The 27021-nt window shown below is 36.9% G+C and overlaps 1 protein-coding gene across 13 annotated transcripts in view; it reads right to left on the minus strand.

The window, feature by feature from the left end:
• Positions 1 to 1254: 1254 nt before the first annotated feature.
• Positions 1255 to 27021, minus strand: part of SLC7A2 (solute carrier family 7 member 2) — a 56580-nt gene continuing 30813 nt past the window's right edge. For 7 of the 13 annotated variants that reach the window (XM_075752061.1, XM_075752053.1, XM_075752055.1 and 4 more), the window contains 11 exons: positions 24644 to 25034; positions 23242 to 23397; positions 20251 to 20416; positions 19549 to 19685; positions 18654 to 18876; positions 16016 to 16155; positions 12150 to 12252; positions 10866 to 11071; positions 10387 to 10553; positions 9326 to 9434; positions 1255 to 7003 (listed from right to left, as the gene is read on the minus strand). In XM_075752061.1, the coding sequence (XP_075608176.1) occupies positions 6816 to 7003; positions 9326 to 9434; positions 10387 to 10553; positions 10866 to 11071; positions 12150 to 12252; positions 16016 to 16155; positions 18654 to 18876; positions 19549 to 19685; positions 20251 to 20416; positions 23242 to 23397; positions 24644 to 25019 (1971 nt within the window). In that variant the 5' untranslated portion in view covers positions 25020 to 25034 and the 3' untranslated portion in view covers positions 1255 to 6815. Of the gene's footprint in view, positions 7004 to 9325; positions 9435 to 10386; positions 10554 to 10865; positions 11072 to 12149; positions 12253 to 15473; positions 15611 to 16015; positions 16156 to 18653; positions 18877 to 19548; positions 19686 to 20250; positions 20417 to 23241; positions 23398 to 24643; positions 25035 to 27021 lie in introns of all 13 variants that reach the window. The other 6 variants (XM_075752059.1, XM_075752058.1, XM_075752056.1 and 3 more) reach the window with 3 other exon arrangements.

A 27021-nucleotide genomic window follows, 5' to 3' on the forward strand; every position in this document is an offset into this window, starting at 1 on the left:
GGTTGTTTTTTCCTATTGTCTGCAAAACTGCTAGTTGCAATTCTTAGTTGCCTTCCTAAGTCAATTTTCCCTTTCCTTTCAATACACAGGGTAGGTCAGTGGTCTAATGGTGACTGAGTTCCAAATATTAGTATATTTTTGAAAATATGGTAATAGCACTTGGAAATAATACTCAGAAATTGATTTTAAGACATATTTAAGTTGACATATACCTTTTTCCGATACAGATATACAATGAAGAAAGATTTTTATGAATTTTAAGTTTCCTAGCTTTACATGGATATGCACAAAAACCTAGTTACATCTTCATTTATAGTTATCAGAAGAACTAATGTAAACCTACATGTAATGACCCCAGTTCTCCACATGAGTAAACTGATAGCTTAAATACATCTTTTCAGGTCAATGCTTTAAATGTGATGCTTGCAGAATGACTCTTGTCCTCATTTAAATCAGTGGCTATATTCCCACTGCTTCCATGAACCCAGGTTTTCAAGATCAGTCTTAGTAAATCAGTATGTATGATAAGATGGCAATCACTTGAAAACTGTATAAGGAATTATATAAAAGAGTTGCAGTATACCTCAGAAAAAAACCCAAAATCATAGCTACTCTTAAGTCTGTGAACAAATATGACTACCCAAATGTCTTTAAAAACAGTCCCAGATGATAAGCTTGCCCTGGGAGTGTGATTCTCAGTGTCAAGGCTATTGTTATCCATTGCCCAGTTTTGGTGTTTTGGTGTTGGTTTTTTGTTTGGGTTTTTTTTTTCCGAAAAGGAGACAACAGTGTGTTTATCCATCCAACTCTGAGGTTGGATGCTGCCAGGACAAGGGTTGGTGCTTCAGAAAGCTGAGCACCATGAACACTGAGGGCTACTCACTGTCTCTGGAAATCAAACCTAACATCATCTCTGGTTTGGCACCGAAAGACAAAATGCCCAAATCAAAGGGTGTTATTCTCTATTTCAGTGACTTCTGGAGTGCTTGGAAGCAAGTATGAAACAAACACTGCTACTATCCCCATTTCCACAGTTACAGAAAAGTGAAAGATTTAAGCATAAAACATGGTTGTTTTTTCCCCTCTATAAAATCCATAGAAGCTATCATGTTATTTATTTTAAATTAGTTATGATTTGTATAATGTCATGACATTAGATATCTGACACACTAATGGTTGTTAAGTCGCTATATTACTTCAGTGTTTACTAAAATTATAGTGGTGGTTAAAGTTAGAGCAGTTGTATGAAGTACATACAAGTGATATTCAGCTTTATTTAAAAAATATGGAACAAATGCACAATTGTTATCCTGTGAAGCACATTTTACAGTAGGTGAAGAGCAATGTAATTTCCATCAGAATTTGGAACAAAGGTAACTAAAAATATCACTGGTTACAATTCTATGGTAAAAGTGAAAAAACAAGCACCATATTCTTAAATGTAAGCATTTTTACATTCATAAAAATTCAAGACTTTTCATTTTGGTAGAGCATTTCAAAGAAATACAAATTTATCTTTTAAGTCACATCATAATCATTCTATCTACATTTTAAATGCTCAGCAGCATATAATACAGAAATAATCACTACAATGTACATATGAACAAAAATAAAAGTTAAAATGAATATGAACACTAATGTTTTTTAAAATAATGCACACATAACTATTTTTAAAGATATGTAACATGTATTTCATGCTTTACTTTCTGGTAACACAAAAGAAAAAAGCCCTCCTAAACATTCAAATCCTTTTATCCTTTGTCCTGACTCCAACTAAACATGGTGAAGCTGGAGTTTACCTGGCACAAGGCTCAATGAAAACATACAAAGACAACAGAATTTGTCCAACTGACAAGAAAAATAATTATATATATATACATAGTTCTTTGTAATGCATGTCTCTGCACAGAAATCCTTCAACTTGGCTAATGTTAAGGAGTTTGATTTTGAAAATAAATGGAAAATAGATCAGGAGATGGTAAAGGCATTATGTTTAGCTTTGGAAAGGTCCAACTATTAAAAAAATCAGAGGTCCTCAAAACATGTACCAGAAAGAAATACTAAAGGTACGAGAAATTAAATACAAAGATTCTACACTATGTGAAATACCACCTGCTTTTCCAGTAAAATATCTATTTGCCTAACACTGAGTAATCCCAATGCTTTCAATGAGCATACTACAATTTGTACAAACTTCCTGGCAAGTCTAGGAAGAATTAGGGTCCAAAAGCATTAAAAGATGCTTTTATTTTCTTTTTTATGTAATCAAGTAACACATGTCGGCTATCACGTGAATTAAATTCCTACGGTACAAAATACACCTCAATGCCAAAGGCATCACACCTGATTAAAACAATTGCACAGTCCCACACAGATTTCCTGCAATGTCACAGATTTCAGTTGTTCAGCTTTCAGTATCTCAGGATGCTTACAGCACGTCTGATATTGGTACTTACTAAAACCTCCTTGAAAACAAGATGCCTTTTATTTCTTAAAAAATACATATATCTTTGCATAAATTTTAGGGGAAAGGTGGCTAGACTTGTACATTTATCATCTAATAAAATACAGAATATATACTTAAGCTTTACCAAGTTTTGCCTCTAAATTCGTTGTATCATTTGAAGTTTCTGGATGGCATAGTTAAATTCCTAAGTAAGTACTTAAGTAACCCTACATCATTAGTAATGACATTTATTACTGATAATTTGATAATTCTCTAACAGCAGGTAATATAAATGGCTTTAACACATGGTGACACATAAACATAATATGAAAGATTTCAGATACTAACTGGCATTTGTTGTGCAGGAAAAAGCGTACTATTATTAACAGAATAGTTTTATCCAGATAACAGACAATGAAATCTAGGATACCTCATAAAATTTCCTACGGCAGAATTAGGACTGGAATACCACAAGAAGATAGTTTAACGTGAATTATACTGAAATGTTATCTCTTATCGCTCAGAACAAAAAGATTTATTTGTGCTCCCTTAAATATGCTTTGGCTTACTTTCTTAAATCCAACTAGATAAGAATAATTCCTTTATGTAAAGGCACATCCAGAATGTAACAATGCAAATACAGGTTTTGGAGGATTTTTTTCCACAAAGGAAGAAAAAAACCCAACAATAAGCTATCTCCGATAATAGATATTTTGTGTTAACACATACCATTATTATTTGCACGAACAATTTACAATATCAACAACTACATTAAAAAATAACAGCAAGTATTTAATTCCACTAGACTTGTGCTTTCAGCTGCTCTCTCAGCAAATACAGATGTACAGCAAACATGAGAACAAAATTAGGGTTTGTTTCATACATGGCTCCTGTGTAAGGACTAGCATGGCTGTCCTTCACGTGGCCTGCTCCTGCAAAATCCCAGTAAAGGATCTGGAATTTCAAGATTGCATATACAAATGCATACTAAAATTAGCATAAATATCTTACTTCTGGCTTGTCATGTTCTTACTCAGCCACTGACTAATAATGACTTCAACTGTACACACGTATAAAAAACCTTTGCACAGTTGAAGCAACTGAGAATAGCCAATGACTTTACTTTCATTTCATTTTGTATCTCATTAGTTAAGTGGATAGTTCCTGTGCTGCAGCTGCTCCCATCTCCCTTAGCAACATTTGTACAGGCACATTCTTCTATTTTTATATAACTAATTTCTCTAACAAGGCAGGGGGAGAAATATTCACACAAAAGAAAGGAGAAACTGTCAATACACAAAGTGCTGACACATCCATTAAGTAAATAACCTGGAAAGTTTATTTTCTCTAATTATCTCCAGAAGCTTTAGCTAGCACTTGCCTTAGTCAGAAGTTTGTTATATTGACAATATCCCTTCAAAGGAAAATTCCAGTGCAGTATAGAAATTATTTTAATCAGTACATCAAAATCACAATGGGCTAATGTCAGACAGATGCAAACATATAGACAGGTGTGCACACATACATTCTATACGATGGCCTTGGGAGGGAATGGGATCTTCCTTGCATATCACAGAACAGCAGCAGTTTCATCTTGGGAGCCTGGCTTGCCTGCTCTGTGGCATCAGCAACCATAGAAAAAAGTCAGTCTGTGCTTCCCACACACCAAGATGCATAAGGAATTTTAAAGGAGCTGTGTTTCACTGCAGGCTTGTAACAATGTCATGCAAAAGCTTTGCCTGAGCACTGCTGACTTGATCCCACAGCAATGGCATTTTTTACAGCTGAGGATTTAAGAGTATTAGGCAAGACAGGTTAACAATGTCCTGTGAAAGTACAACCACTGAAGAAGCCATGCTTCAGGAAAAGTATCAGCTTCTCTATTTCAAATACTTGTGGGATTAAAAACACAGAACATACATTAATTTACTCAATTTTTTGGTTACTTTAAAATAAAACCTTTGTTTTGACATATCTAAGGATTACTATATTGTATTCCTTTCAAGACCCTGGAAAGTCTTAAATTTCTAATATTTCAAACACAAACATATAGTTCTTTTGTCATTTTTGGCATAAAAATGGACTCCAGTTGAGAATTACAATTAAAATAGCAGATCCAACTGACACAGACAGTTCTTTCATTCACTGAATAGAGGTACTGAAAATTATCAATAGCTCCAGGAACTGCCCTGAGAATTCTTATCCATTTACTTAGCAGATCATCTACTCGTATTAATCTGAGATTTGAGTCTTTCTTTAATGGCATCTTGTAAACAATGATGGATTTTGGAAAGAAGTGGCTATAACTTATGATCAAGTCTGGATGGATTATGATTTATTAAAAAACAGTATCCCATTGCCACCTACGCGATAGTTTATCCTCATCCTCTGTGTCCCATCCATTTTTAAGAACCACCAATCGCTAGAACAGTCCTTAGGACAACAGCAGTTGCAGTTAGAGGATGGATATACTGGAAACTCAGTTAAGAGGTAGGTGTTTTACCTATTGCATGCCTCTCACATTTTCAGATCGCTACTCCTAACTCTGAGTAGCCAGGAGAGGCCACTGGTGCAACAGCACACATCTGTCCACATCTGTCCACTTGCTGCTGCCAGCAGTGCAGGAGCCTCTTCTCCCAGATCAAGCAGAGAAGAAAGGATCAGGCTGAAAACCTCAGACCTGCCCCAGGGTAGAAGATCAGCCTGTTGTAGGGTCCTCTATCAAGAAGCACTTCTCCTGCCCTTTAACATTTAGGCATGCTACCCTCTTACAACAACAGAAGTTGTTTTAAGATTAAAAAGCATGAATCTATTGCTGTGAAAAAGAACAGGAGAGAGACAGAAGCAGCCTAACTAGTTTCTTTTTCTTTTTCTTTTTTTTTTTGTGTGTGTGAAATTCCAGCTGTTGTAAAAATGTAAGGTGCTTTTCACTGTCAACCAACGTAGCTCTCATGGGAACTGAAGTTTTTATACCTACAACAGAGATTAATACCAATGATTAGTACCGACAACAGATTGAAACTCTCCCTGACAAAGTCCAAGACAGTTCGTACTTTAGGGAAGTTTTTTATAAATACATTCTTGCAAAATAACTTCATATTGTGGAATCCTTCATGGGACTTGAGCCTACTACTTGCTGAGAAAAAGTAAAATATCTGGGTGCCTTTGACAGATAACATGACTTTTATGTTGAAAGAACAGTTTCCATTTTCACTAGCTTTAAAATAATTGTTTACCCAGCAACGCAGCAACAATTTGGTTCTTTACATAAATAAGTATTTGGAGATCCTACCCACATGAATGGATTTGTGGATGTAGGCTTGGCTTACAAAAAACTGCTGTGCTAACATATGTTTAAGGCTTAGTGAAGCACTGAAATACTGTTTTGATGAGGATTTTTTCTAAAGCCTGGGCCTCTGGTTTTTTAACCTCCCTGGAATTTTGCACATTAATTTTTCTGAGGAGAAAAAATGTGTAACAACTAATCTCAGAAGTATCAGCTCTGGCACATGATAAGGGAGAAGAAAGTACGGGGGAATAAATGAGTAGTAAGGAGGAAAACTTGATGACTGCTGCATGTAAGTACCAAATTAGGTTGTCAGGGATAAAATCCTGGCCCTTCTGAAATCAAAAGCACAATACTTGCTAAATCACATACAAATGTCACTGTCAGTACTGTGACCAACAGATTATTTCCTAGGTGCTTTTGCAGAAAACAACATAACTCCTCTTGGGAGTATTATTTTATACACACACCATCTCTGAAAGGAAAGGAATTCACATAAGTAGAAATCTTGAATACTATTTAGAGGAAGTAAAAGCCTTTCAAGTATCTTCACTGTTTGAGTTCTCCATGACTACTGATTAGTAAGGGTAAGCAATTATTTCTTTTGATATAAATATATGATCCTCTACTTTTTGCAAAAAGTATCAGATCTGTACAATTACCATTTGCAGATATTTTCCAGACCTATTAGACTGTGACCAAAACACGTAATAGAGGTAAGGAGAAGGTACGAAAGGCACTTGTGTTCACAATGCAGTGTCAAATATTCAGAACTTCTTGCAGGCAGTTCTAAAATTCTTCATATTTTGTGATTGCCAGTCATTTTGGATGACAGTTCAAACAATGCATCCAAATTTTTGCTTGCCAAAAGGTACTTCTCTTGTTTGTTTTTTAATTTAAATATTAATCTCCATGCTGTCAGTTCTGAAATGGTGAAGATGGATTAGCAGCTTGTCCAAAATACCAGCCAGGCCTTGTAGTAAACACTTTCAAGAGCCACAATGTTGGCAGAAAGCTTTTGAAATTTCAGTCCGCAAGTAAAATGTCAATTAAAGGTTTAAAAGACCTGTATGTTTACATAGATTAACATTCACTTGTCCTCTCATGTGCAAGAAATTGATCACTTTCGTTTGCATTTTCAGGTTCGTCCACTTCTTCCACAGGGTTCTTTTCCTGCAAGCCACTATTTTCTGAACAAGAATAGTCATCTCCATCGCTACGATGACCTTCAAGACTGTGCCTGATGCCATAAGCAAAGTAAATGAGGAAACCTTCCAAAAGGAAAAAAGAAAAGTTAATAGGGTTTTTAGGCAAGTAGTGCATCAAAAGGTAGTTAGGTGTTACTCTCTGGCTGAATGTATTTTCCAAAAAAAGTTTATTCTTCAGGTATTATTACTCAATGACTTTTTTGCCTCAGTCTTCACCAGCAAGTGCTCGAGCCACACTGCCCAGGTCGCAGAAGGCAAAGGCAGGGTCTGGGAGAATGAAGAACTGCCCACTGCAGGAGAAGGTCAGGTTCAAGAATATCTGAGGAACCTAAAGGTGCACAACTCCATGGGACCTGATGAGATGCATCCACGGGTCTCAAGGGAACTGGTGGATGAAGTGGCCAAGCCACTCACCATCGTATTTGAGAAGTCGTGGCAGTCCACTGACTGGAAAAGGGGAAACATAACCCCCATTTTTGAAAGGGAAAAAAGGAAGACCCAGGGAACTACAGGCTGGTCAGTCTCATCTCTGTGCCCAGCAAGATCATGGAGCAGATCCTCCTGGAAACTATGCTCAGGCACATGGAAAATAAGGAGGTGATTGGTGACAGCCAACATGGCTTCACTAAGGGCAAATCGTGCCTGACAAATTTGGTGGCCTTCTGTGATGGGGTTACAGTGTTGTTGGACAAGGGAAGAGTGACTGATGTCATCTACCTGGACTTGTGCAAAGCATTTGACACTGTCTTACATGACATCCTTGTCTCTAAATTGGAGAGACATGGATTTGATGGATGGACCACTCGGTGGATAAGGAATTGGCCGGATGGTTGCACTCAAAAGAGTTGTGGTCAACGGCTCAATGTCCAAGTGGAGACCAGCGATGAATGGCATTCCTCAGTGGTCAGTATTGGGATCGGCGCTGTTTAACGTCTTTGTCGGCAACACAGACGACACAGACAGTGGGATTGAGTGTACTCTCAGCAAGTTTGCCAATGACACCAAGCTGTGTGGTGCGGTCAACACACTGGAGGGAAGGGACGCCATCCAGAGGGACCTTGGCAGGCTTGAGAGGTGGGCCCATGTGAACCTCATGAAGTTCAACATGGCTAAGTGCAAGGTCCTGCACATGGGCTGGGGCAATCCCAAGCACAACTACAGGCTGGGTGAGGAATGGATTGAGAGCAGCCCTGAGGAGAGGGACTTGGGAGTGTTGATTGATGAAAAGCTCAACATGAACTGGCAGTGTGCACTAGCAGCCCAGAAAGCCAACCATGTCCTGGGCTGCATCAAAAACAGTGTGGCCGGCAGGTCAAGGGACGTGATTCTGCCCTTCTACTCTGCTCTTGTGAGACCCCACCTGGAGTACTGCACTCAGCTCTGGGGTCCCCAGTACATGAAGGACATTGAGCTTTTGGAGCGAGTCCAGAGGAGGGCCAAAAAGATGATCAGAGGACTGCAGCATCTCTCCTATGAGGACAGGCTGAGAGAATTTGGGTTGTTCAGGTTGGAGAAGAGAAGGCTCAGGGGAGACCTAATTGCGGCCTTGCAGTACCTGAAGGGGGCCTACAGGAAAGATTATGAGGGACTGTTTATCAGGGAGTGTAGTGATAGGACAAGGGGTAAGGGGTTTAAACTAAAAGAGTGTAGATTTAGATTAGATATGAGGAAGAAATTCTTTACTGTGAGGATGATGAGGCACTGGAACAGGTTGCCCAGAGAGGTTGTAGATGTCCTCTCCCTGGAAGTGTTCGAGGCCAGGCTGGATGGGGCTTTGGGCAACCTGATCTAGTGGAGGGTGTCCCTGCCCATGGCAGGGGGGTTGGAACTAGATGATCTTTGAGGTCCCTTCCAACCCAAACCATTCTATGATTCTGTGATTCTATGATATCTGAATCAGAGCTCATGCTTCAGGTCTTCCCTGTTTCTATTTATAATGCAGGCACTACATCACAGTGCATCATTTTTGTGTAATTGAATGCTCTAATAGGTCATGGAAACTATTATCTCTAATTTATGTCTAGATGGAATTAATACAATTTTCCATATCTTAAAGGAGAATGACTGATGTACTGGGAAGAAAACTGTTACAAACAGGTCTCTGCAAAATTTTAGCTATATTTATTAGGAAAAAAAATAATTGTGGCTTATTGGAATTAGTCCTATAACTTTGATTCTTTCTATTACCTCAAAACTGTATTTACAATTTTGACTTCATAATAAATACCCCTTCTGAGGCATGCTCTCATTTTGATCGCAAGTATCAGCTGACTTATTAAAACACGGACTTTCGTTCAAATATTTAAAAGATGAGAATAAAATGTTCTAAAATGGGATTTATCAGTCCTAACATAAGGGGTGATTGAAATAAACAGAAGTACCTACCAAGTGCCATCCAGAAGCTAAATCTGATCCAAGTGTCTCCACTTAATTGTACCATCAAGTAAATATTTACCAGGATACTGAAGGATGGCAAAAATGGCAACAGTGGAACCTAAAAGGAAATATTTAATATGCCTGTAGCATTAAATGTAATTTCTTGCATGTCACACTTCCTACACAAACTAGAGGTGACACATCTGCTCACTAAAAAGAATAGGAAAATTTTATTCTTGAAATGTGAAATTTTCGTTCTCACTGGGTTTAACCACTGATTTCTACAGATCTTAAACTTTTAAAATAAATTCTTTTAAAAATATATTCTCTAAGGCTATGAAGAAAAACCTTTGTTTGTGCTGAAATATACTAATGAATTGCTGAATCTACAGCTGAAAAAATATTATTTGTATATTTTTTTATATTCCTTCTTTCTGAATTGCCCCCCTCCCCAATTCCACCAGATGCCTTGACCTTCATCACGATACTTCATTATTTCCAATAAATAACTGATCTTAGAACATAAGTGAAAGCTCGAAATGAAAGACAGGTAGATACAAACTGTACAGTGGTCCAAATCACTGGACACAACACAGACAAGTCACTGCATGCTAATCAGTTTCTGAATTATTTTCCAGTTTCTAAGCACTTAAATTGAGGTCTAAAATTACTTGGGTCTCCACAAGGTGCGCTCTGGGGATGTGTCTAAAAGGGTACCCAGAAGATCTGTGCTGTCAGATCCACTAGTTGCAATAGCAGCTGTTCACACCAACATCAGTGGTGCAACCATTTTCTGCAGCCATGCTCCTATAGATGTCACACATCTCAGTCTGTGGGCAATGAAACCCCTTCTGTAGTCCTGAGAAGATCTGGACTGGACTGCACATGCCGATGATTCAGCTGTGAGCATCCACTACCCTTACTTTCACCAAAAAGTGAACTGCAATAGTGGCAGTGCAGTAATGAAACGCTGCCTGAAAAAGGACCATCACTCTCTCTCTGCCCCTCTCCCAGTTTTCAGAATCCATCCAAACCTCTCATTAGAGAATAACATAGCGGATGTTATTCACCATAAAGGCCACTTTCTGCTGGTTCTGAGGCTGCCTTTGGATGAGGAGAATGGTAACTATGAAGGACACCACCAACACAGCAAGAAGGCAAATACTCCAGGGCTCCAAGTTAGCAATGAAATGAATCCCGTAAGTAGTGAGGATGCTCAAGCCACAAATCAAGAAAGCTGCGTGAAAAATAAAATGATGGAAATGGGAAAGAAGTCACTTAATCTCTGCATTGAAGAGGACATGACTTTTAAGAAGAATGATAGCAGGTTTTCAGTATGAAATGTTACCATGAAAATGTTTAATTAAGGGAACATATAGTAGTAGATGACAGATTAGATCCGTCAAGAAGTATAAAAGCACTCTGTGGAATGACACATTAATTATGACTGAAGGAAGGCATGTTATCATTGGATTTTTAATTTTGTCTTTAATAAAATTCCATTATTTATGTTAATACATTACATGAATTTGGACAGCTGAACACTTACCTAAAAGACCCACTAAAAAGTTAACGGTAGTTGCAGTCTGCTCAGTAGGTAAACTGGATGGATTAATCAGGGCCTTAAGACTGAAGTGGTTCTCTTCTATCATATGTATCTGTGATTCACTTACTGCAGATTCCTTTTCAGGTGCAGCCAAAGCTGCTTTTTCTGGAGAGTATTTTGGTTGCTCATAGGTTAAACTGGGTTGGTATCTATGCATAAAACAAACAGGATAATAAAAAAATAAAGCTTACTTTGGGATTTGAAGCAGTGTGACTCGAGGAATGTATATAAGTACTAAATTCTTTCCAGTAGAGATTCAGAATGTCCCACTTTATAACTGCACTGCAACAGCATGTATTATTAGTCACTATCATATACAAACAATGGCAACTCACTTTTTTGCTGGGTTTGTTTGGGGATTTTTTCGGGCATTTTTTTAAGCTACGTGAATGCACCAACGGGTCAGATAAATGACCAGTCTCATACAAAAAGAGGGGACAGGGTCTGGTGGTCAGTGGCAGGGAAGGGGTAGGGGACCTTCTTCCTGACTTGCTTCCCATCGGGTAAGAGGCCTAACTGGCAAAATAGTCTTCTCTTTCAAAGTGTAAATTATCGCAACATTGAATTTGAGCTGAATTTAAACCATTATACTTTTCAAAGTTAATTACTTAGCCTTAAGTAATAAAGACTGATTTTTTTAAGTTACAAAAAGCCATACATAATAAAGTGAGCTGCAGCTACCAATATATTAATATTATTCCGTAGCTTTACAAACAGAACAGATACCAGAGTTTTACTGACAAGTATTGATAATGGCACTCATTGAGAGATAATATTTGCACTCTCTTCTAGGGCTATCACGTCTTGAAACACTTGTCTGACTAGGGTAATACAAACCAATTATTTGAACCTGTTCATCCTGTGAACTACTTAGAACATCTACACCTTTGACATACAGCCCCCACAATGTAATAGGCCTGATGTATTCATATCAAAATATCATTCATTACATCTAGTACCTTTGGGACTAATGCTTGGACTAACACATCTTCTGGAAAAGAAAAGGTGTCTAGATGTCACATGAAGCTTTGATTTGCCTGATATGACAATATGTCATTGTTTTCTTTGATGGGTCACTGCTTCTTAGTAATCATTTAGATGCGTACAGCTAATTTTTAAACATTTAGCTATCTAGCAAGAAACATACCCTGCAAATGTCACTTCTGTTTATATACTGACCAACACAAAATAAAGCACAGTAGAATACAAAGGATGATTTTGACTCACCTAAGAATGAGGACACAAGTTGCCACAAGTGAATAAGCAAGAAGTGTACCAATAGACATCATGTCCACTAAAGCCTTTAGGTCAAACAGAAATGCCATTATAGCTAAAAAAGAAAAGAAAATGCAAAATTTGTATGAAGCTGACATAGAATCATAGAACCATACAATCGTTTAGGTGGGAAAAGACCTTTAAGATCATGGAGTCCAACGGTAAGTGCTAAGATTAATATTAAGAAATACTAAGAGCTAAGATTTTAAAATCTGTCTGCAGTGTAACTACATCGTTTTACTGACAGCAATGTGAGTGAAATCATGGTAATCCTTAAAAACACATTTTTGAAGTCATCGCCAACATTCCCAAACCTAATTCCCTACAGTTGGGGGATCTCATTCATATAGATATGCACTGATGAGCCATACAGTCATGCTGCATAATCAAGCAACTCGTATTGGACTTATTGGACATAAGTATTTCCACACATGGCTTATTGAATTTGGGCCACATTCAAAATATATTTTCATAGAATAAGGTTCAGAACCTGCAACAGAGTCTCACCAAAGCTGAGAGGATGGATTCTGCTGCCAAACTGGGGAAAAATGGTCCGACCCAGTAAGTCACTGGTATGTAAAATTTCTGCTGAGCTGAGAAAGAGCTCTATGTAAAGAGGACTTTCAGGAGTTCTCTCGAATAAAATAGTTTTGTGGGGTTTTTTAAATTGTTTATCTTACTAAAAAAAAGTTAAGTTCAAGTGGCCTTCAGGAAAGGACAGCAAAATCTCACAAGAATTAATATTCTTAAGATCACTGAAATCAGAGGCAGAAACTTCCAGGATACTGAGGGTAATTACAGCAGTCTTTGTGTTTATAAAAGCTAATGCCACATTCTTTTGGAGATTCTGGAATGTCTTTTTTGGTCTATGCTATTTGCACACAGACACACATAAAGAAATTAGTGCAAGCCATCACTAAATGAAAGGCTAATGCTAATTGATTTGAAATATATGTGGTCAAAGAACCTCTTAAAATATTTGTATTTTATTAACATTATTGAGATGCAGAAAGAATCTGAAAATACTTAATCTTTTGAATCACCAGTAATCTCAACTTCAAAATAAATTATTAAACATAGCCTTTATACACTGTATGTATATGCACGCACAAATTTTTCGATATTCAGAAATACTTATAGATAATATTTATGTTACATGTTTGTTAATATATTTGTAGATAGGTGTATAAGTGCACAAACACACATTCCCCTGGTAGTTGATCCTGAAGGAGAAAGCAAAATGTGATTTTCTGAAAACAAGACTGCTGACTACAGAAGGTTTATTTCATCTGGGAGTCTCCCTTTCCAATGAAGGAAGGAAGATCATCCTGTTTTCTTTAATGACAGTGGATGTTCCTAAATCCAAGAAGTCATTTACAGGGAAGATTTCTGAATACCTCACAGCTTTGCATGCTCAAAAGAGCATAGGTAAGCAAAGCTGAGGAAGAACCGAACCTACTATAACCTCATGTAAGTGGCTTTATTTAATTTTTAATTCTAGCTTCGAAAGGCTGCTTTGTAGCCCAGAATATTCTTTTACATTAGAACCAAACTGAAAAATGCCTGCAAGTTTCTGACTAAGAGAAAAAAGGACACAGTATTGCTTTTCCACCTCTCTTAATTCGACTCCAATTGTAAGAAACAACGGTAGATCAATTTATGGTGAAGAAACCTTGGACTGATACCAAAACATTTCGCTGTGTGCAGGTTTGCAATCGCAATTACCACCTGTGAAAAGGTAAGTCACAGTAATAACGTGACAATTGATTCAGCTGTAGTCTTGACCTGATAACTATAGTTAAGGGGCCAAACATCTAATCTCTTTAACATTTTTAAAACTATCCATGCTAAGAATGAATAGAAAAGTCAGATAATAGAAGCTGTTGCATACATCCGTAACTATTCTCGCAAAGCTATGACCATAAGCTACTAAATATGCATCTTTTTAAAGACAGAAGACATTACTCCTCCAGCAGTAGATTAAACTGTCTTCAGGTGAGTTGTTGACACACCAAATTCCCCAGACTGTCTAAAAGCAGTCCAAGTGACGGCTGCTGCATAGCTATAGTCAGGGCTATATTACTGTATCAGTTTACCAGCTAGGTAACATGGTTTTCTTTCTCCTCATCATCCTTGTGATTTCAGATAAAGATGTTCATTTCATCCCAAATATTTGCACTTCCAAATTATTATAGGGGAATACATCAATATTACAAATTTAAATAATATAAAGTCAAAACAATAAAAGTAATTCTAAGCAATTTATTTGTACTCTGACCCAAGAAAGTGGAACTGATGCTTCATGTGGGAACTATCTGGACAATAACTGTGCCTTCCCACATTACTGCCAAGTACAGGGCATGAGCAGTTCCAGTCTTGTGGCATCTGAGGATGACCCTGATTATAAATAATAATATTTTAGTTTCAATTCCGAACTTCTTATTTGATATCAATTTTAGCAGGGTTGCTAAATGTTACAAGGCATGTTTTTTCATATTTTAATTACTTTTAAGACTTACTTATTTGCCTTTGAGTTAAATACTTCTAGAGCTTCCAGTTTTCCTGGGTAATTAGACATCGCAGTGAAAAGATAATGAAATTTGAGCACAACTACATGCACCTCTGCAAGAAGGTACAAAAGTGAAAGAGGTGCGTGTTAAAAATTTCTCCTTGTATTAAGAGTTGGCAACAGCTCCCAAAATGCTGTTATGCTAAAACACATGTGGGCATGTATGTGCATACATGTATGTGTATACACACACAACCCCAAAACACACACACATATCCCTCAAGCACAATTTTGTAAGCCTATACAAAACCAGAATCCTTTTTCTTTAGAAGACAATTTAAAAATCTTTGTATTTTACACAAAAGGTGATCCTGCTGCAAATTTAGATTTTTTTCTCATGTATCATAATAAAAAATGTGACAGTTATTTTCCCCCCTTATAGACGTTGATAAATATATAAGTGTAGGAAACCCTGTAAGTAGAGCATCAGCATAAGGGACCCAGATTAAGTAACAAGCTTATTGACAACACAAGAAGCCAATATTAAAAAAAAAAATAATTTTGAATTCTGTGACATTAAGGACATCACCACCACCATGATTGGCAAGATCTGGAGTTCTTCCACCCTTTGATTACTCGGTAATTTTATTCCCATTGTACGTGCAAGGGAAGTTAACAAGCAGCCCTTTTCAAAAATATAAAGTACCATGCACATGCATAGAGTGTTTAAATCTCAGTTTTAAGTAACACAGGCTTTGAGAGCTTACCAGAGATGACCCCTGCTGTCAAGGTGGCAGAAACTGGTGCCTGCCTCTTACTCACTTTGGCAAGAAAACTAAAGAGTAAACCATCACGTGCCATGGCAAACAGAATTCGGGGCAAAGGGAACATAGAGCCGAGAAGACTAGAACAGAAAAATGTATAGTTCAAATACAGGTTATTAAAAGCACAATGCTTTACTGGTAAACCCAACTACACAAAAAGAAAGCTTGGAAGAGTTAATGGGTTTAGGTATAGTTTTGGTTTAGGCTCTGTGTTGCTGCTCTTGTTTTTTTGTTTGGTTGACCGATGTTCTTGGGTTTGGGTTGTTTATTTTGAACCTAGGCTTTGAAAGCACTTGAGATTAATCAACAAATACAAAATCTGTGGTAGAGAAAAGTTTTACTGGTAGCCTACTTTACCTGGTGACAATCAGATTTGATCGTTTCAGTCCAAAGCAAATCAAAGCTACACAACAGTGATTTATTTCCATATATGCAATGTGTTTAGCAGTGCACCTTTCTTTACAAGGATCAACTCTTAGTCTCACCTGCCACTGCACCAGACAATAGAGTAGCAACTAGTGGGGTCCTCGTTTTGGAACTGATTTGAGCTAGACATTTGAAAAGCAACCCATCCTTCGCCATAGCATAGATTACACGTGGCATTGGGAAAATGGATCCAAGAAGACTGCGTAAAAAGCAAACACATGCAACATGGCAAACACAGTTCATGCAGAGTTGTATCATAGACAAGATAAACAATGTTAATTAATGGCATTTATAGAAACAAAATTTATGATTTGACAAAAAGACAAAACCAGAAAGCCCCATAGCCCAAGATACTACAGATCAGACACAAATAGAAATTTCATTTTCCATGTAAAGTTCTTTGTTTTGTTTTGTTTTGTTTTTAAATTAAGTAATGGAATTGCTTCATCAGAGAGAATTCAGATTAGCAAAATAACTCTTGCCATCACTGTAGTGCTTGGGTATTAGTGGACCAGGAACATGTTCCAGGTCACACTAACTATGCAATTAAGCTTTAGTATTCCTGGAGAAAATCAGTCAGTCAGTCAGCAGCAGCAAATCAATAAACCTTAGCAGCATCTCTTACATCCTACATTTCCATGTAATGCTGCTGATTAACAGTAATTCAAAGTAAGCACCATACAGTTGTACTTGGGCACATTATTTCTTTTGATTAAAGCACCTCTAGCCAAGCTTCATTAATATTGTGTCCTTTTTTGGAAGAAGTAAAGCTAATTGATTTAATTTTGTTATTAGCAGAACACAGAAAGCTTTTAAACTGTTGATAACTCGAAGCTGTTTCTAAACATACCTTTTAAATTAGGTGGTTTCTTTCCCTCAAAGCGAAATAATTGTAATTAAGAAACCCAAAAACATTGAAAGGACAAAAGGCAAAATCATAGCCAGTATAACCTCTGCAGCAAGCACACTAGTTTTTAACCGGGTGAATGGTTGCCTTTCTTACTTTAGAGAATCGTCGCTTTGGGAAGGCATAGCTTTTACATACCACAAATGCTAAGTACCTCCAGCAATGTTCATGAGACATAAGCATTAAGGCTAGACACACAAGATGAGTTTCATTACACCTGAACTGATTTTAATGTATGAATGTCCCTTCTAAAAAAGAATGTTTCCTAAATCAGGGTGACAATTGCTTTCTTCAAATACGGATACTGTTAAAATCCACTGCCAAGTCTTTTGCTGTGGTGGTTTTGTAAAATTTATTTATCCTACCCCCCTTTAAGTACATTCACATAAATAAGAGAAATATTAACAAACATCTTCACCCTGAGGAAACAAGTTCACGACATAGCATAAGAGGTAACTATAAGGACCAAAAGCAATGATCCCAGCTCTTTTTCTTACTTATACCTCTAAACTGAGGAATATGAAATATAATTTCCTTTAGTTTGTTTTAAACTGACATCAGTCAACAGATTGAAAGATTAACCTCTCCACATGAGTAAATAAAATTCTTCAGAATACACTGGAAAAAGAGACCAACAGTTCACATTTCTGAAAAAGCATTTTACCATCTCAGTTCATTTTTTTTCCCATATTAATTTATTTAATCTAGTCTCTGCTTATATATCACTTTTACTATTTAGCAATATAGACAAAAAATTCCCAGAATGAACTGTGTAACTATGACATTCTTCAGTCAGCCCTGCAATGCTTTTAATGTCATTCTGGAACTACTTCCTTTTTCTATCCCCTCCTACATCAAAATATTCCTTTCCTCTAAACCATTGTCCACAGTCAGCACGCTCATCTTCTTCAGGCTAACGCTTACGGGGCTATCTCAGGGTGCAGTTAGCATTAGTGCTTCAACAGGCATTTCGTTTCCCTTTGTGGAAAGGCAGCCAGTACTTTTACCACTGAAGCTCACAGAAATGACTCTTACCTATATAAGCCCAGGTCAAGATTGGCATTAGCATTTTTCTATCCCTAAATCCAAGTATCAAGCAATTTTCTGGTCTATGGAGGTGTTTATACCAGATTACAATTGGGGTGTAATATATATGGCCACATACTAATATATCTCATGCCTTCCCTGATCTTTTTAATCAAAGTAACACAGTATGTTAAGGTTACATCCACAGTTTCACAAAGAGGAATAAATTATAATATTTTCACAGCTATAATCTACATCTCAAATACCCACACAGCAACCACAGGAAGGGATGATGTCACAAGACAGACTGGCTACTGGAGGAAAACAGAGACAGGCAATGAAGATGAGGAGTGGAGCTAGTTAATCATCTCTTCAATTTTGTCTGCAAATACACAGAGCCCACAAAGCTGCTGAGTCATTGGGAGTTGACAGCAAGAAAGGACAAAATGGGTGAGGTTTATTTTATCACTTAATAAAGATAACTTGCAGGTCGTATGTCTGAAAATACATATTTTAATTAAAAAACCCCACTTTTGGGTAATAAGCCAGAGAGGGAGAGTTCAATAACGGTACAGTTTAAAAAAGGAACTTAAATTAATGCACCTATTGTGATCGAGACCTGCTTAAGTCTAAAACATGCTTATAATACTTATTGCTAATCCTTTGCATGAACTGAGCCTTCAAAATTAAGGCATGAACATATATTTAAATGTCACGTTATCCATCAGCTTTTCCTAATAAAATCAGTATTTCAACATCTTTACCTTGTAGACAAAGCACAGAGGGATCCCACAGCTACAACATATTTCGCAGGACCCCATCCAACATAATCAAATGCTACTGGCAGAGGACTTTTCTCATCTAGTAGACAGTATGGCATCATAAGTGTCAGTGCAGCTGAAACCCCAAAATAGGCCATGAAGCAGACAAGCAGGGACACCACAATTCCTATGGGTATGGCTTTCTGAGGATTCTTGACCTCTTCTCCTGAAAAAAGTGGAAAAAACACCCCACCAAAAATTCTTACTCATTTCCACCTTCAGCTTTAAAAGATAACATCAAACACAAATTATTTGTTAATCTAAGCTATGGAAATCATTGTAATAGAAGTTTTAAAAATCTGTATAAAATAAGCTCAGTGGCACAGAACAAAACTCAGTATTTTGTTGCCAGAAATAGCATTAAAAATAGAGGTAAACTAAAGGACATAAAATACATGCTATATTTGGAGTACTCAAAGCCCATCATTTTGAGTTATTTACCTACAATTTACAAATTCAATGCACTCATTCCCTCTCAGCCATACACAAGCCAGCCTTTAGAAGAGATACCTCATCTCAGAGAACTGTAAAAGTGAGCAAGTGATTAATATGATTTGGGCAGAAAAAATGTATACTGAGCACTTCCCAGACTTAGAAAGGAACAACTAATTTATTTAGAATAAGAATAAAGTAAGTAAAATCTCTTCCTTCATCCCAGAATGACAGCCACATTCAGGAGTGAACTCAGACGCATTGTATGTGGACTGAAGGAGGTTTAGGAGAAAGCAAAGGAAGAACAGTAGACAGATTGTTATGTTGTTTGTGTGGGATTTTTTTTAACAAAAAACGTTATACATATGTACTTATACATATATACACACACATATAAATACTATACCAGTTGTTGCAATGCAGTCAAATCCTACAAAAGCATAAAAACAGGTTGCAGCACCAGCCAATGTTCCTGTGAAACCATATGGCATAAAGCCACCACTCCCATATATACTTGTCACATTCTCATTGGATGAGTAATTCCTATAAAGAAGAAAAATACAGCAGAAAAATAAGTTCTTTTTTATTATTATTATTATTGTTGGTAGGACAAACACATGCATCCTCCTTGCCTCCTTGTTGTGATGAACTCTGGTAAAACATGTTAAAATGCTCTCATCAAGACAGAGTTCTGCTTTACAAAACTGCACAAGAAGACATTTTTATGTCAAAGCTTGTAAGAAAGACAAAAATAGCAGTAAATGGAAGAATATCCAAATCAAGTAACTATCATCTTACTTTGCAGTTTGTGGCAAAACAGATTAAAACACTAATGTCATACTCACATAGTATAGTTAACACATGGCTTAAGGACAAGAAGCCAGCAACCTCTCAAATGGCTATGAACAACAGTATTGAAATGAGATGGTTTTTAAAGGAAACTACAAACAAGAAAATAATAAACTAATTTAAGGGAAAAAAAGTTGATCATTCCCAGCAACAGAGCTATTGTTGATATATTGCCTGCAATACCACTAAAGCAAGTAAAACGGAAAATTGCTTAGAATATGAGCAAGTAGATTGATAAAAAAAACCCAAAACGACTTACTCTGTTTCTGCAGTCAGGTTTATGAGAGATTCTTCACTTATTTTCCAGTTATCGGCATGTCCTTTCACAAAACCAGAAATCATAACAAAGAGTAGGACCAAGATGTTAATAGCAGTGAAAATTTTATTCACCCATGCAGATTCTTTTACTCCAAAAGATAAAAGACCTATAAAATAAAAATATTGTATAGATGTGAATGGAGCTTTAAACTAATAAAATGGCATTTAAAAAAAGATAAACATGTAAGTACTGTGAATAATACTAAAAAAACAGGACTAGAATTTATACTTTTAAAAAATAGTAGCACAGATTTACTAGACTCTTTGACAGCATGGCAATAGGCAAGCGTATTGGAAACCACAAAACAGAAAGCTTCTTTAACTGTATTATTTAACTATTTAAAAGTATTTTGAGCAATGGTTGCTTACTGCTTTTCTGAGATTCCAATTCATATCTCTATTTTATACGATGGAGCAAAAATAGGTACAAGAATTCTATGCGTAGTAAAAACAGAATCTATTCTATTGGTAGAATCTATTCCTTACAGAATTAGATTTAAAAATATAAGCAAAATTATTAGATTAATAATGTAATCTGTTCACTCTAAGTTTTTCAGTGCTTATCTATCACAGAGTAAGAGTCGCATTTCCTAGCTCATAAATAAAACATTTAAGAGAAATGCATGATTCATAGAGATTCTAGAAAACAGGCTGATACAAAATGCATGTGCCCTAGGTTGCAGAGTAGTCCATTTAAACAATCTGAAAGTTACTCCATCAGGATCCAACTATGTCATTAGATTTGTAACAACTATAAGTGGACTAACAGTTTAAAGGAAGAGAAGGCAGTGAGCAGATCAGGATAAATTAAATCCAATGAGAAAACCTCCACAGGTTATTTGCACTCTAAGCATTTCCACTAATATCACATACATGCTTTTCCTCATTATTTAGAGATTAAGTCTGAAAATTTTAAGCCTCTCAAGATAATTTCTAAAAAATTTCTGACTCCACTAATGAGACAGTTGCTATCTTATCATAAAAGAGAAGTTATCATATGAACTGTTCAAGTTTTCTTCATTAGTGGTGGTTTTATTGGAAATAGGTGTATGCTTTCTTTAGCTCAGTTTTTCCCAAGAAGGCAGTGGGAAAAACTTTTCCATCAGCCTAATGCAGTATGAAACATAGTTCGTACTTTTAAAAAAAAAAAAAAAAATCTTTTCTGTAAGAAAAAAAATCCCCCAACCAGATTTCTGTGTACTTTCCCTTGTGCTTAGCACATAACATTTTTGGTAAACCATCATCTGCTACTCCTATGATTCAGCTCTGCACAGCTCAGAATCCAATTACTGTATCATGCTCAGCCTCCACAGTCCCGAGCCATCCCCATTGTCCCTCCTCTCAGCAGTGCTGAATTCCACCCACTTCATTCACTGGTGGTTTGGCTGCTTACCACAGAGACCTGGAGAGGTAATTTGTGGCACAAGCACAAGAGAAGTGAAGAAGGAATGATGGTGGGGATGAAAAGACAGGACACACATGAAAACTCAGGAGCAGTGCCAAACCACAGGAGTAACATTTCCTGTTCTATCAGGAATCTCTACTTCTTATGTTAGCAATGGAGAAAACATAAAAGGTGGCGTCATCTATACTAGCATTTTATAGTTTGGTTTGTGGAGTTTCAGTGCTCTGCTTTTCAGAAATGTTATTTTTTTCCTCCTTCCTTTGGAAGAGGTGAAACTGAAAGGTCTGTTCCAGCTATATAACAAATTCATTCCCATCCCTCCTGAAGACATAAGGGTCTGAACTGGTCCCTCAGGCAACTCTGAGCCACAAACATGGCAGGATGCTGAACTAAACCTTGTCTAGTAAACTCTGTGATCTTCCTAAGTGTGAGAACTCATCTTTTTATGTACAGAGACCTAATAAAAGCTCTGGATGCGCTGGTCACTCATTGTAGCATTAGTTGAACAGAAATGTTTTCCTAAGTACTGAGTCCAAAAAAGCCACTCATAACAGAGTAAGAGAACAGGAGGTTATACCCATATAACTTAGTTTCACTTTCCAGAGAAGAAAGGATCCTGCTTTTGTTTGATCTATAGAGAGATTGAAGATGACAAATATTTGAGATATGGGTAAGACCTCTACTGAATACTGAAATGTTTCTAGTATTGGCTGAAAACAAACTATAGACTTCAGAATACACTTACTGTTTCCTTCACTCCTGGTAGCAGTAAGAACTTTTCCTTGTGGAAAGTAATTGTTAAATGCAAACAGGCTAATAAGTTGCAGTATTTTTGAGATTTCTGATCCATTGAAAAGCATATAGTTGGTGTCAATTTTTGTAATTTAAAAGCATGATACATGATTAACAACAAAAAAGAAACAGAACTGAGTGGAGTAGACATGAAAGGTTTACTTAGGTTTCAAACCAGTCTCTTTGTTGGGCCATGACAGTACCTTGGAGTGCCCTTTAGATCAAACAAGTTCTAGGCTAAACAACTCTTTTGAAGTCTTCAAACAGGGGAAAGTTATTTTATACTGAATAAGCTAAACAATTTAGAGGGAAAAAAACCCTTACAAATACTCACTACATGCACAGTATGTGATTTAAGGAAAGCATGTCACATCACCAAAGAACAGAGCTTAACCTCAAGGTCCCTCTGAAAGCATTTACCAGTGATAAAGCCATAAAAACCACACAGAAGTGTATAATTTTCATTATCATCAATCTGTATCATGAGTTTTATGAAAAAAGTACTGACAAGTGATTATTTCATGTCTCAGCTTTAACAAAAGAGGGTACACATGAAAATTTGATTATATACATTTAATTCCCAGAGTTACTGTGTCACTACATGAATGCACATCTGAACTTCTTAAACATTATTAAGCTATTTCTGGTAAAATACAAATGACAATTTAGCATTTTTGTCTGTCAGAAACACTCTGACATCACAACCATAATAAACAAAGCCATATATTGTCTTACCTGATAAAAGTAATATAAGGAATACAGCAAAGAAGTCAGGATACTCTGCTAGCCCAGAGTAATTCATTTTGAAGTAGGTTCTGAAGAAATGACCAATCTGTTTTTCAAGAAGTTCATCAACAGTGCCACTCCAGGCTCTTGCTACACTTGATGTACCTTCATAAAATACATGTGTATTTAGGGTTTTGCATACGTACAGTGGGATACAGTTACTTCTACTGAAAAAGAAATAAAACTAAGCATGTTTTAGCAGACTTCTGTTAAAACAATGATTTTGTTTTGCTGAAGAATGTTAACATTTTAGAAGAAGTTTTCTACATAGTTAAATGGTAACATATAATTCTACAACTAAAATATACAAATTTGTACCTCACTGATTCCTTAAATATTGCATAAATTATTTCTGTATCATTTATATCTGATGTCATTCTGGAAGGCATTTTTTTCTAAAGTTAAAATATGGCATATTTTAAACAATATAAAGCAATGTAAGAAAACAGTTTAAGAAAGAACATAAAGGAAAGTTTGTCCACCTGGAAGTGAAGCAAAAATCACTAGCAAGATGTATATTGCTAGAGTTAGTATTTAAGATTAATACTCTGGTAAAGAGTGCACATGGCCATGGCCAAATACAACCTTATTTTTAAAACTCTCCTATCATGAAATACATTTCAATACAATACTCAGGCATATTGATTTTGTAGTGATTTGGGTAACAGTCCAGTAGTTAGGTATACATACATACACAGCTAGGTGTGCTTATACACAATATGATGGATGCTTGGAACACATACCTCTGGAAGAAAACATTATTGAATCAAAAAATGTCATCTCTGCTAAAGCACTGAAATAGTTATTTGAATATCTGCCATATACGCATTGATTTTATTAAAATCTGATCAATTTTGTATTTTATGGGATTACCTGATGGGACACTATTTAATTAGCATGAGGCTTAGTAATAAGTTAGTACTTAAAGATCATGACTTTCTTCAAGTGAGATACTATAGTGATGGGGTCCCTGTAAATGTCCTTGCTGTGTATATTCAGAAAAAAACCCCAACTTATTGATTTTACTGAAATTATTCTTGCTGACCAAAGACAGCAATGAAATCCTGTTTATTCTTGTGCATCATCACTGAACTGTCCAAGACAATTTTCATGCCAAGGTATGCAGTTCATGCTGCTGAAGATGCATTGTTTACAAAAGCATCTTGCAAAAAAACCTGTTTGCAATGGCAATGCACAGGAGGAAATAACCTAATCAAATTGGTTATTTCATCTCAGCAGGAGTAAAGAGCAATAGTAGCTAAGCATAAAGGAAAGAAAGACAGAGTCAAATCTGTGTCTTATATCTTCTGTCTCAGAAACCCTTGAGACTTGCATTCGTTCTTTAGCTTACCTATAACATAGGATAAAATAAGATTCCAACCAGTGATAAAAGCCCACAGTTCACCGACAGTTACGTAAGTATACAAATACGCAGAACCAGTCTTGGGAACGCGAGCACCAAACTCAGCGTAGCAGAGACCTGCCATCACAGATGCCAGCGCAGCAATGAAGAAAGAAACCACGATACTAGGTCCAGAATTGGATTTGGCTACTTCTCCAGCAAGGACATAAACACCAGCACCAAGGGTACTTCCTACACCCAGGGCTATTAGGTCCACTGTCGATAAGCATCGGCACAACTTGGAGTCCTCAGGACTTTCACCACTGACATTCTTCTTCCGCACCAGACACCGAACAAAGGACAAAGCTGGTCCACAGGGCAACATGGTGGATGTAGAGCTCTGAAATAAAAAAAATCATTACAGTACATAAAAGGTAGCATAGACACTGGTGAAAAACAATGAAAAAATGTATTTGCATAAAGAACTTTAATCATGCCTACTAATTAATGTATTTACACTCTTCTGTGACATTAAATAAGCTGGCATGTGCTTTTTCCCCAGGAAACAAATTAAGGATTCAGTATTCCTAATTTTATATTCAGCACATTTCCCCAAGGAAAGATATCCATTATCTTTAGGTTTACTACACTGCTGTAAGAAAAATGAAATTGTTTCTATTTATCTAGTAATGGCCACCTCTTAACCATTTCTAAAACAGAACCAGAAGAGACATCTATTATCCCATATATCATAAGGACTTTTAAGGTAAAGATCAACACCAACATAATAAGGATTTTTAAGATCTAAAACTCCAACACTAAGGCTATAAACATCAAAAACTTCAAAAAACAGCATTCTGACAGAGCCAATGCAATTTCCTTTTGCCTTCAAATACATGGCTTTTGCCTTTAGAATTTGCTTCAGTAAAAACTGCTTGAAAGCAGATTAAAATAGTGTTTCTACTCCCTCCCACACCAATGAATTTTCCCAGAACTAATTATCTTTACAAGAAATCTCATACAACTCTCCCTGACAATCATCTAACAAAATCTGATGGGATAACTGCTCATTCCATGCCGACTGCAGTTCTTTAATGTTCTGAGTGCACGTCGCAGTGTGGAGTGTGATCAGCTCTTGCACACAAGCTCAGATTTTGTGACCAGCTAGGGCCTGGAGGCCAGCAGGTGGGCAGTGCTTCTCTGGCCTGTGATTCAGGTGCCTGCCAGGAGGAGCAGCAGCAAGCCTGCTTCCCAACTCAAAAAAATGATAGCTGAGAGTCTAAAGCATTTGCTTGGGAGGCAGGACATGGGCATCCCATAGAAAATAGTATCTCAAAGAGGCAGCATTAATGTACAAGTTCTGTCTTTCTTTACCTGTTTGTTTGAATTATATTGTTCATGACTAGGAGTTTGGTAAGAATTAAACTATACCATCTGCCATCTCCCCAAACTGATGTTGTCTTTGCAACTCATACCATAAATATCTATACTCTGCTCATGATTTTTTAAGTGGAACCCTCTTGGGAACTAAGAATCTTTTTCATTTAGATGAAGATATTCTGCTAGTAGATTCCTCCCCAGCGTGTATCAGTTTCCTAGACAGTAAAGGGAATTTCTACTCACAGTAGTTCAATCCACTACCAGCAATGACTGTGCATCAAGATGGATAGCTCATTTAACAATGTTTGATCTTAGAACAGAGTCAAAAGCAAGAGAACTGCCAGCCTGATATGAGATTGCTTGAAAAAAATTCCCTTGGGTATGAAAAAGAAAAAGAGAGAGATCTCTGTGCAGAAACATTTTCTTCCTATGTCTGCAATAGTTCCCCAAGTACATTTAGACATGTCACTTCTGTCTTCAAAGAGCATTCTTAACAAAAAAGTCTCCATTCCCTTTCAAGGAAAGGGAAGTTGATAAAGGATAGCAAATAGAATTGAATAGCTCTGGGCAGAGATGCCTAATGCCCATTAGAAAGATGATAGCTGCCTCAGGACAGTGGAAGGAGGCAAGACAGGCAAGTTGGCACAGCTCTGCTGCAATTAGGCAGTCCTTTCAGCCCGCCAGACTCCCAGAGGTAAGTATCTGCCCGTGGTACATAGACTTCAGCCAATGAGGAGATTTCACACATCAGCTTCAGAAGGAAGATGATGTGCATGTCGGCAGACAGAAGAGATTCATAAGCTCTTCTGAGGGGAATCATTGAACTGTTCCCGCAAAATCCCCTGCGGTAGCTCCTGAACTCTTCAGTAAGAGCAGCTGTTCTTTGGACCTGAGGCTGAGGCACTCCATTCCCCCAAAGCCAGGTTTGTCTATCCTGGGCTGTATTTGGACAAGTATTCCCAATGCCACTATGATGTTTTGGGTTTTTTTCTCCATAATGACACTTC

This window comes from Balearica regulorum, chromosome 4 (assembly GCF_011004875.1).
Source record: "Balearica regulorum gibbericeps isolate bBalReg1 chromosome 4, bBalReg1.pri, whole genome shotgun sequence".
NCBI classification, from domain to species: domain Eukaryota; kingdom Metazoa; phylum Chordata; class Aves; order Gruiformes; family Gruidae; genus Balearica; species Balearica regulorum.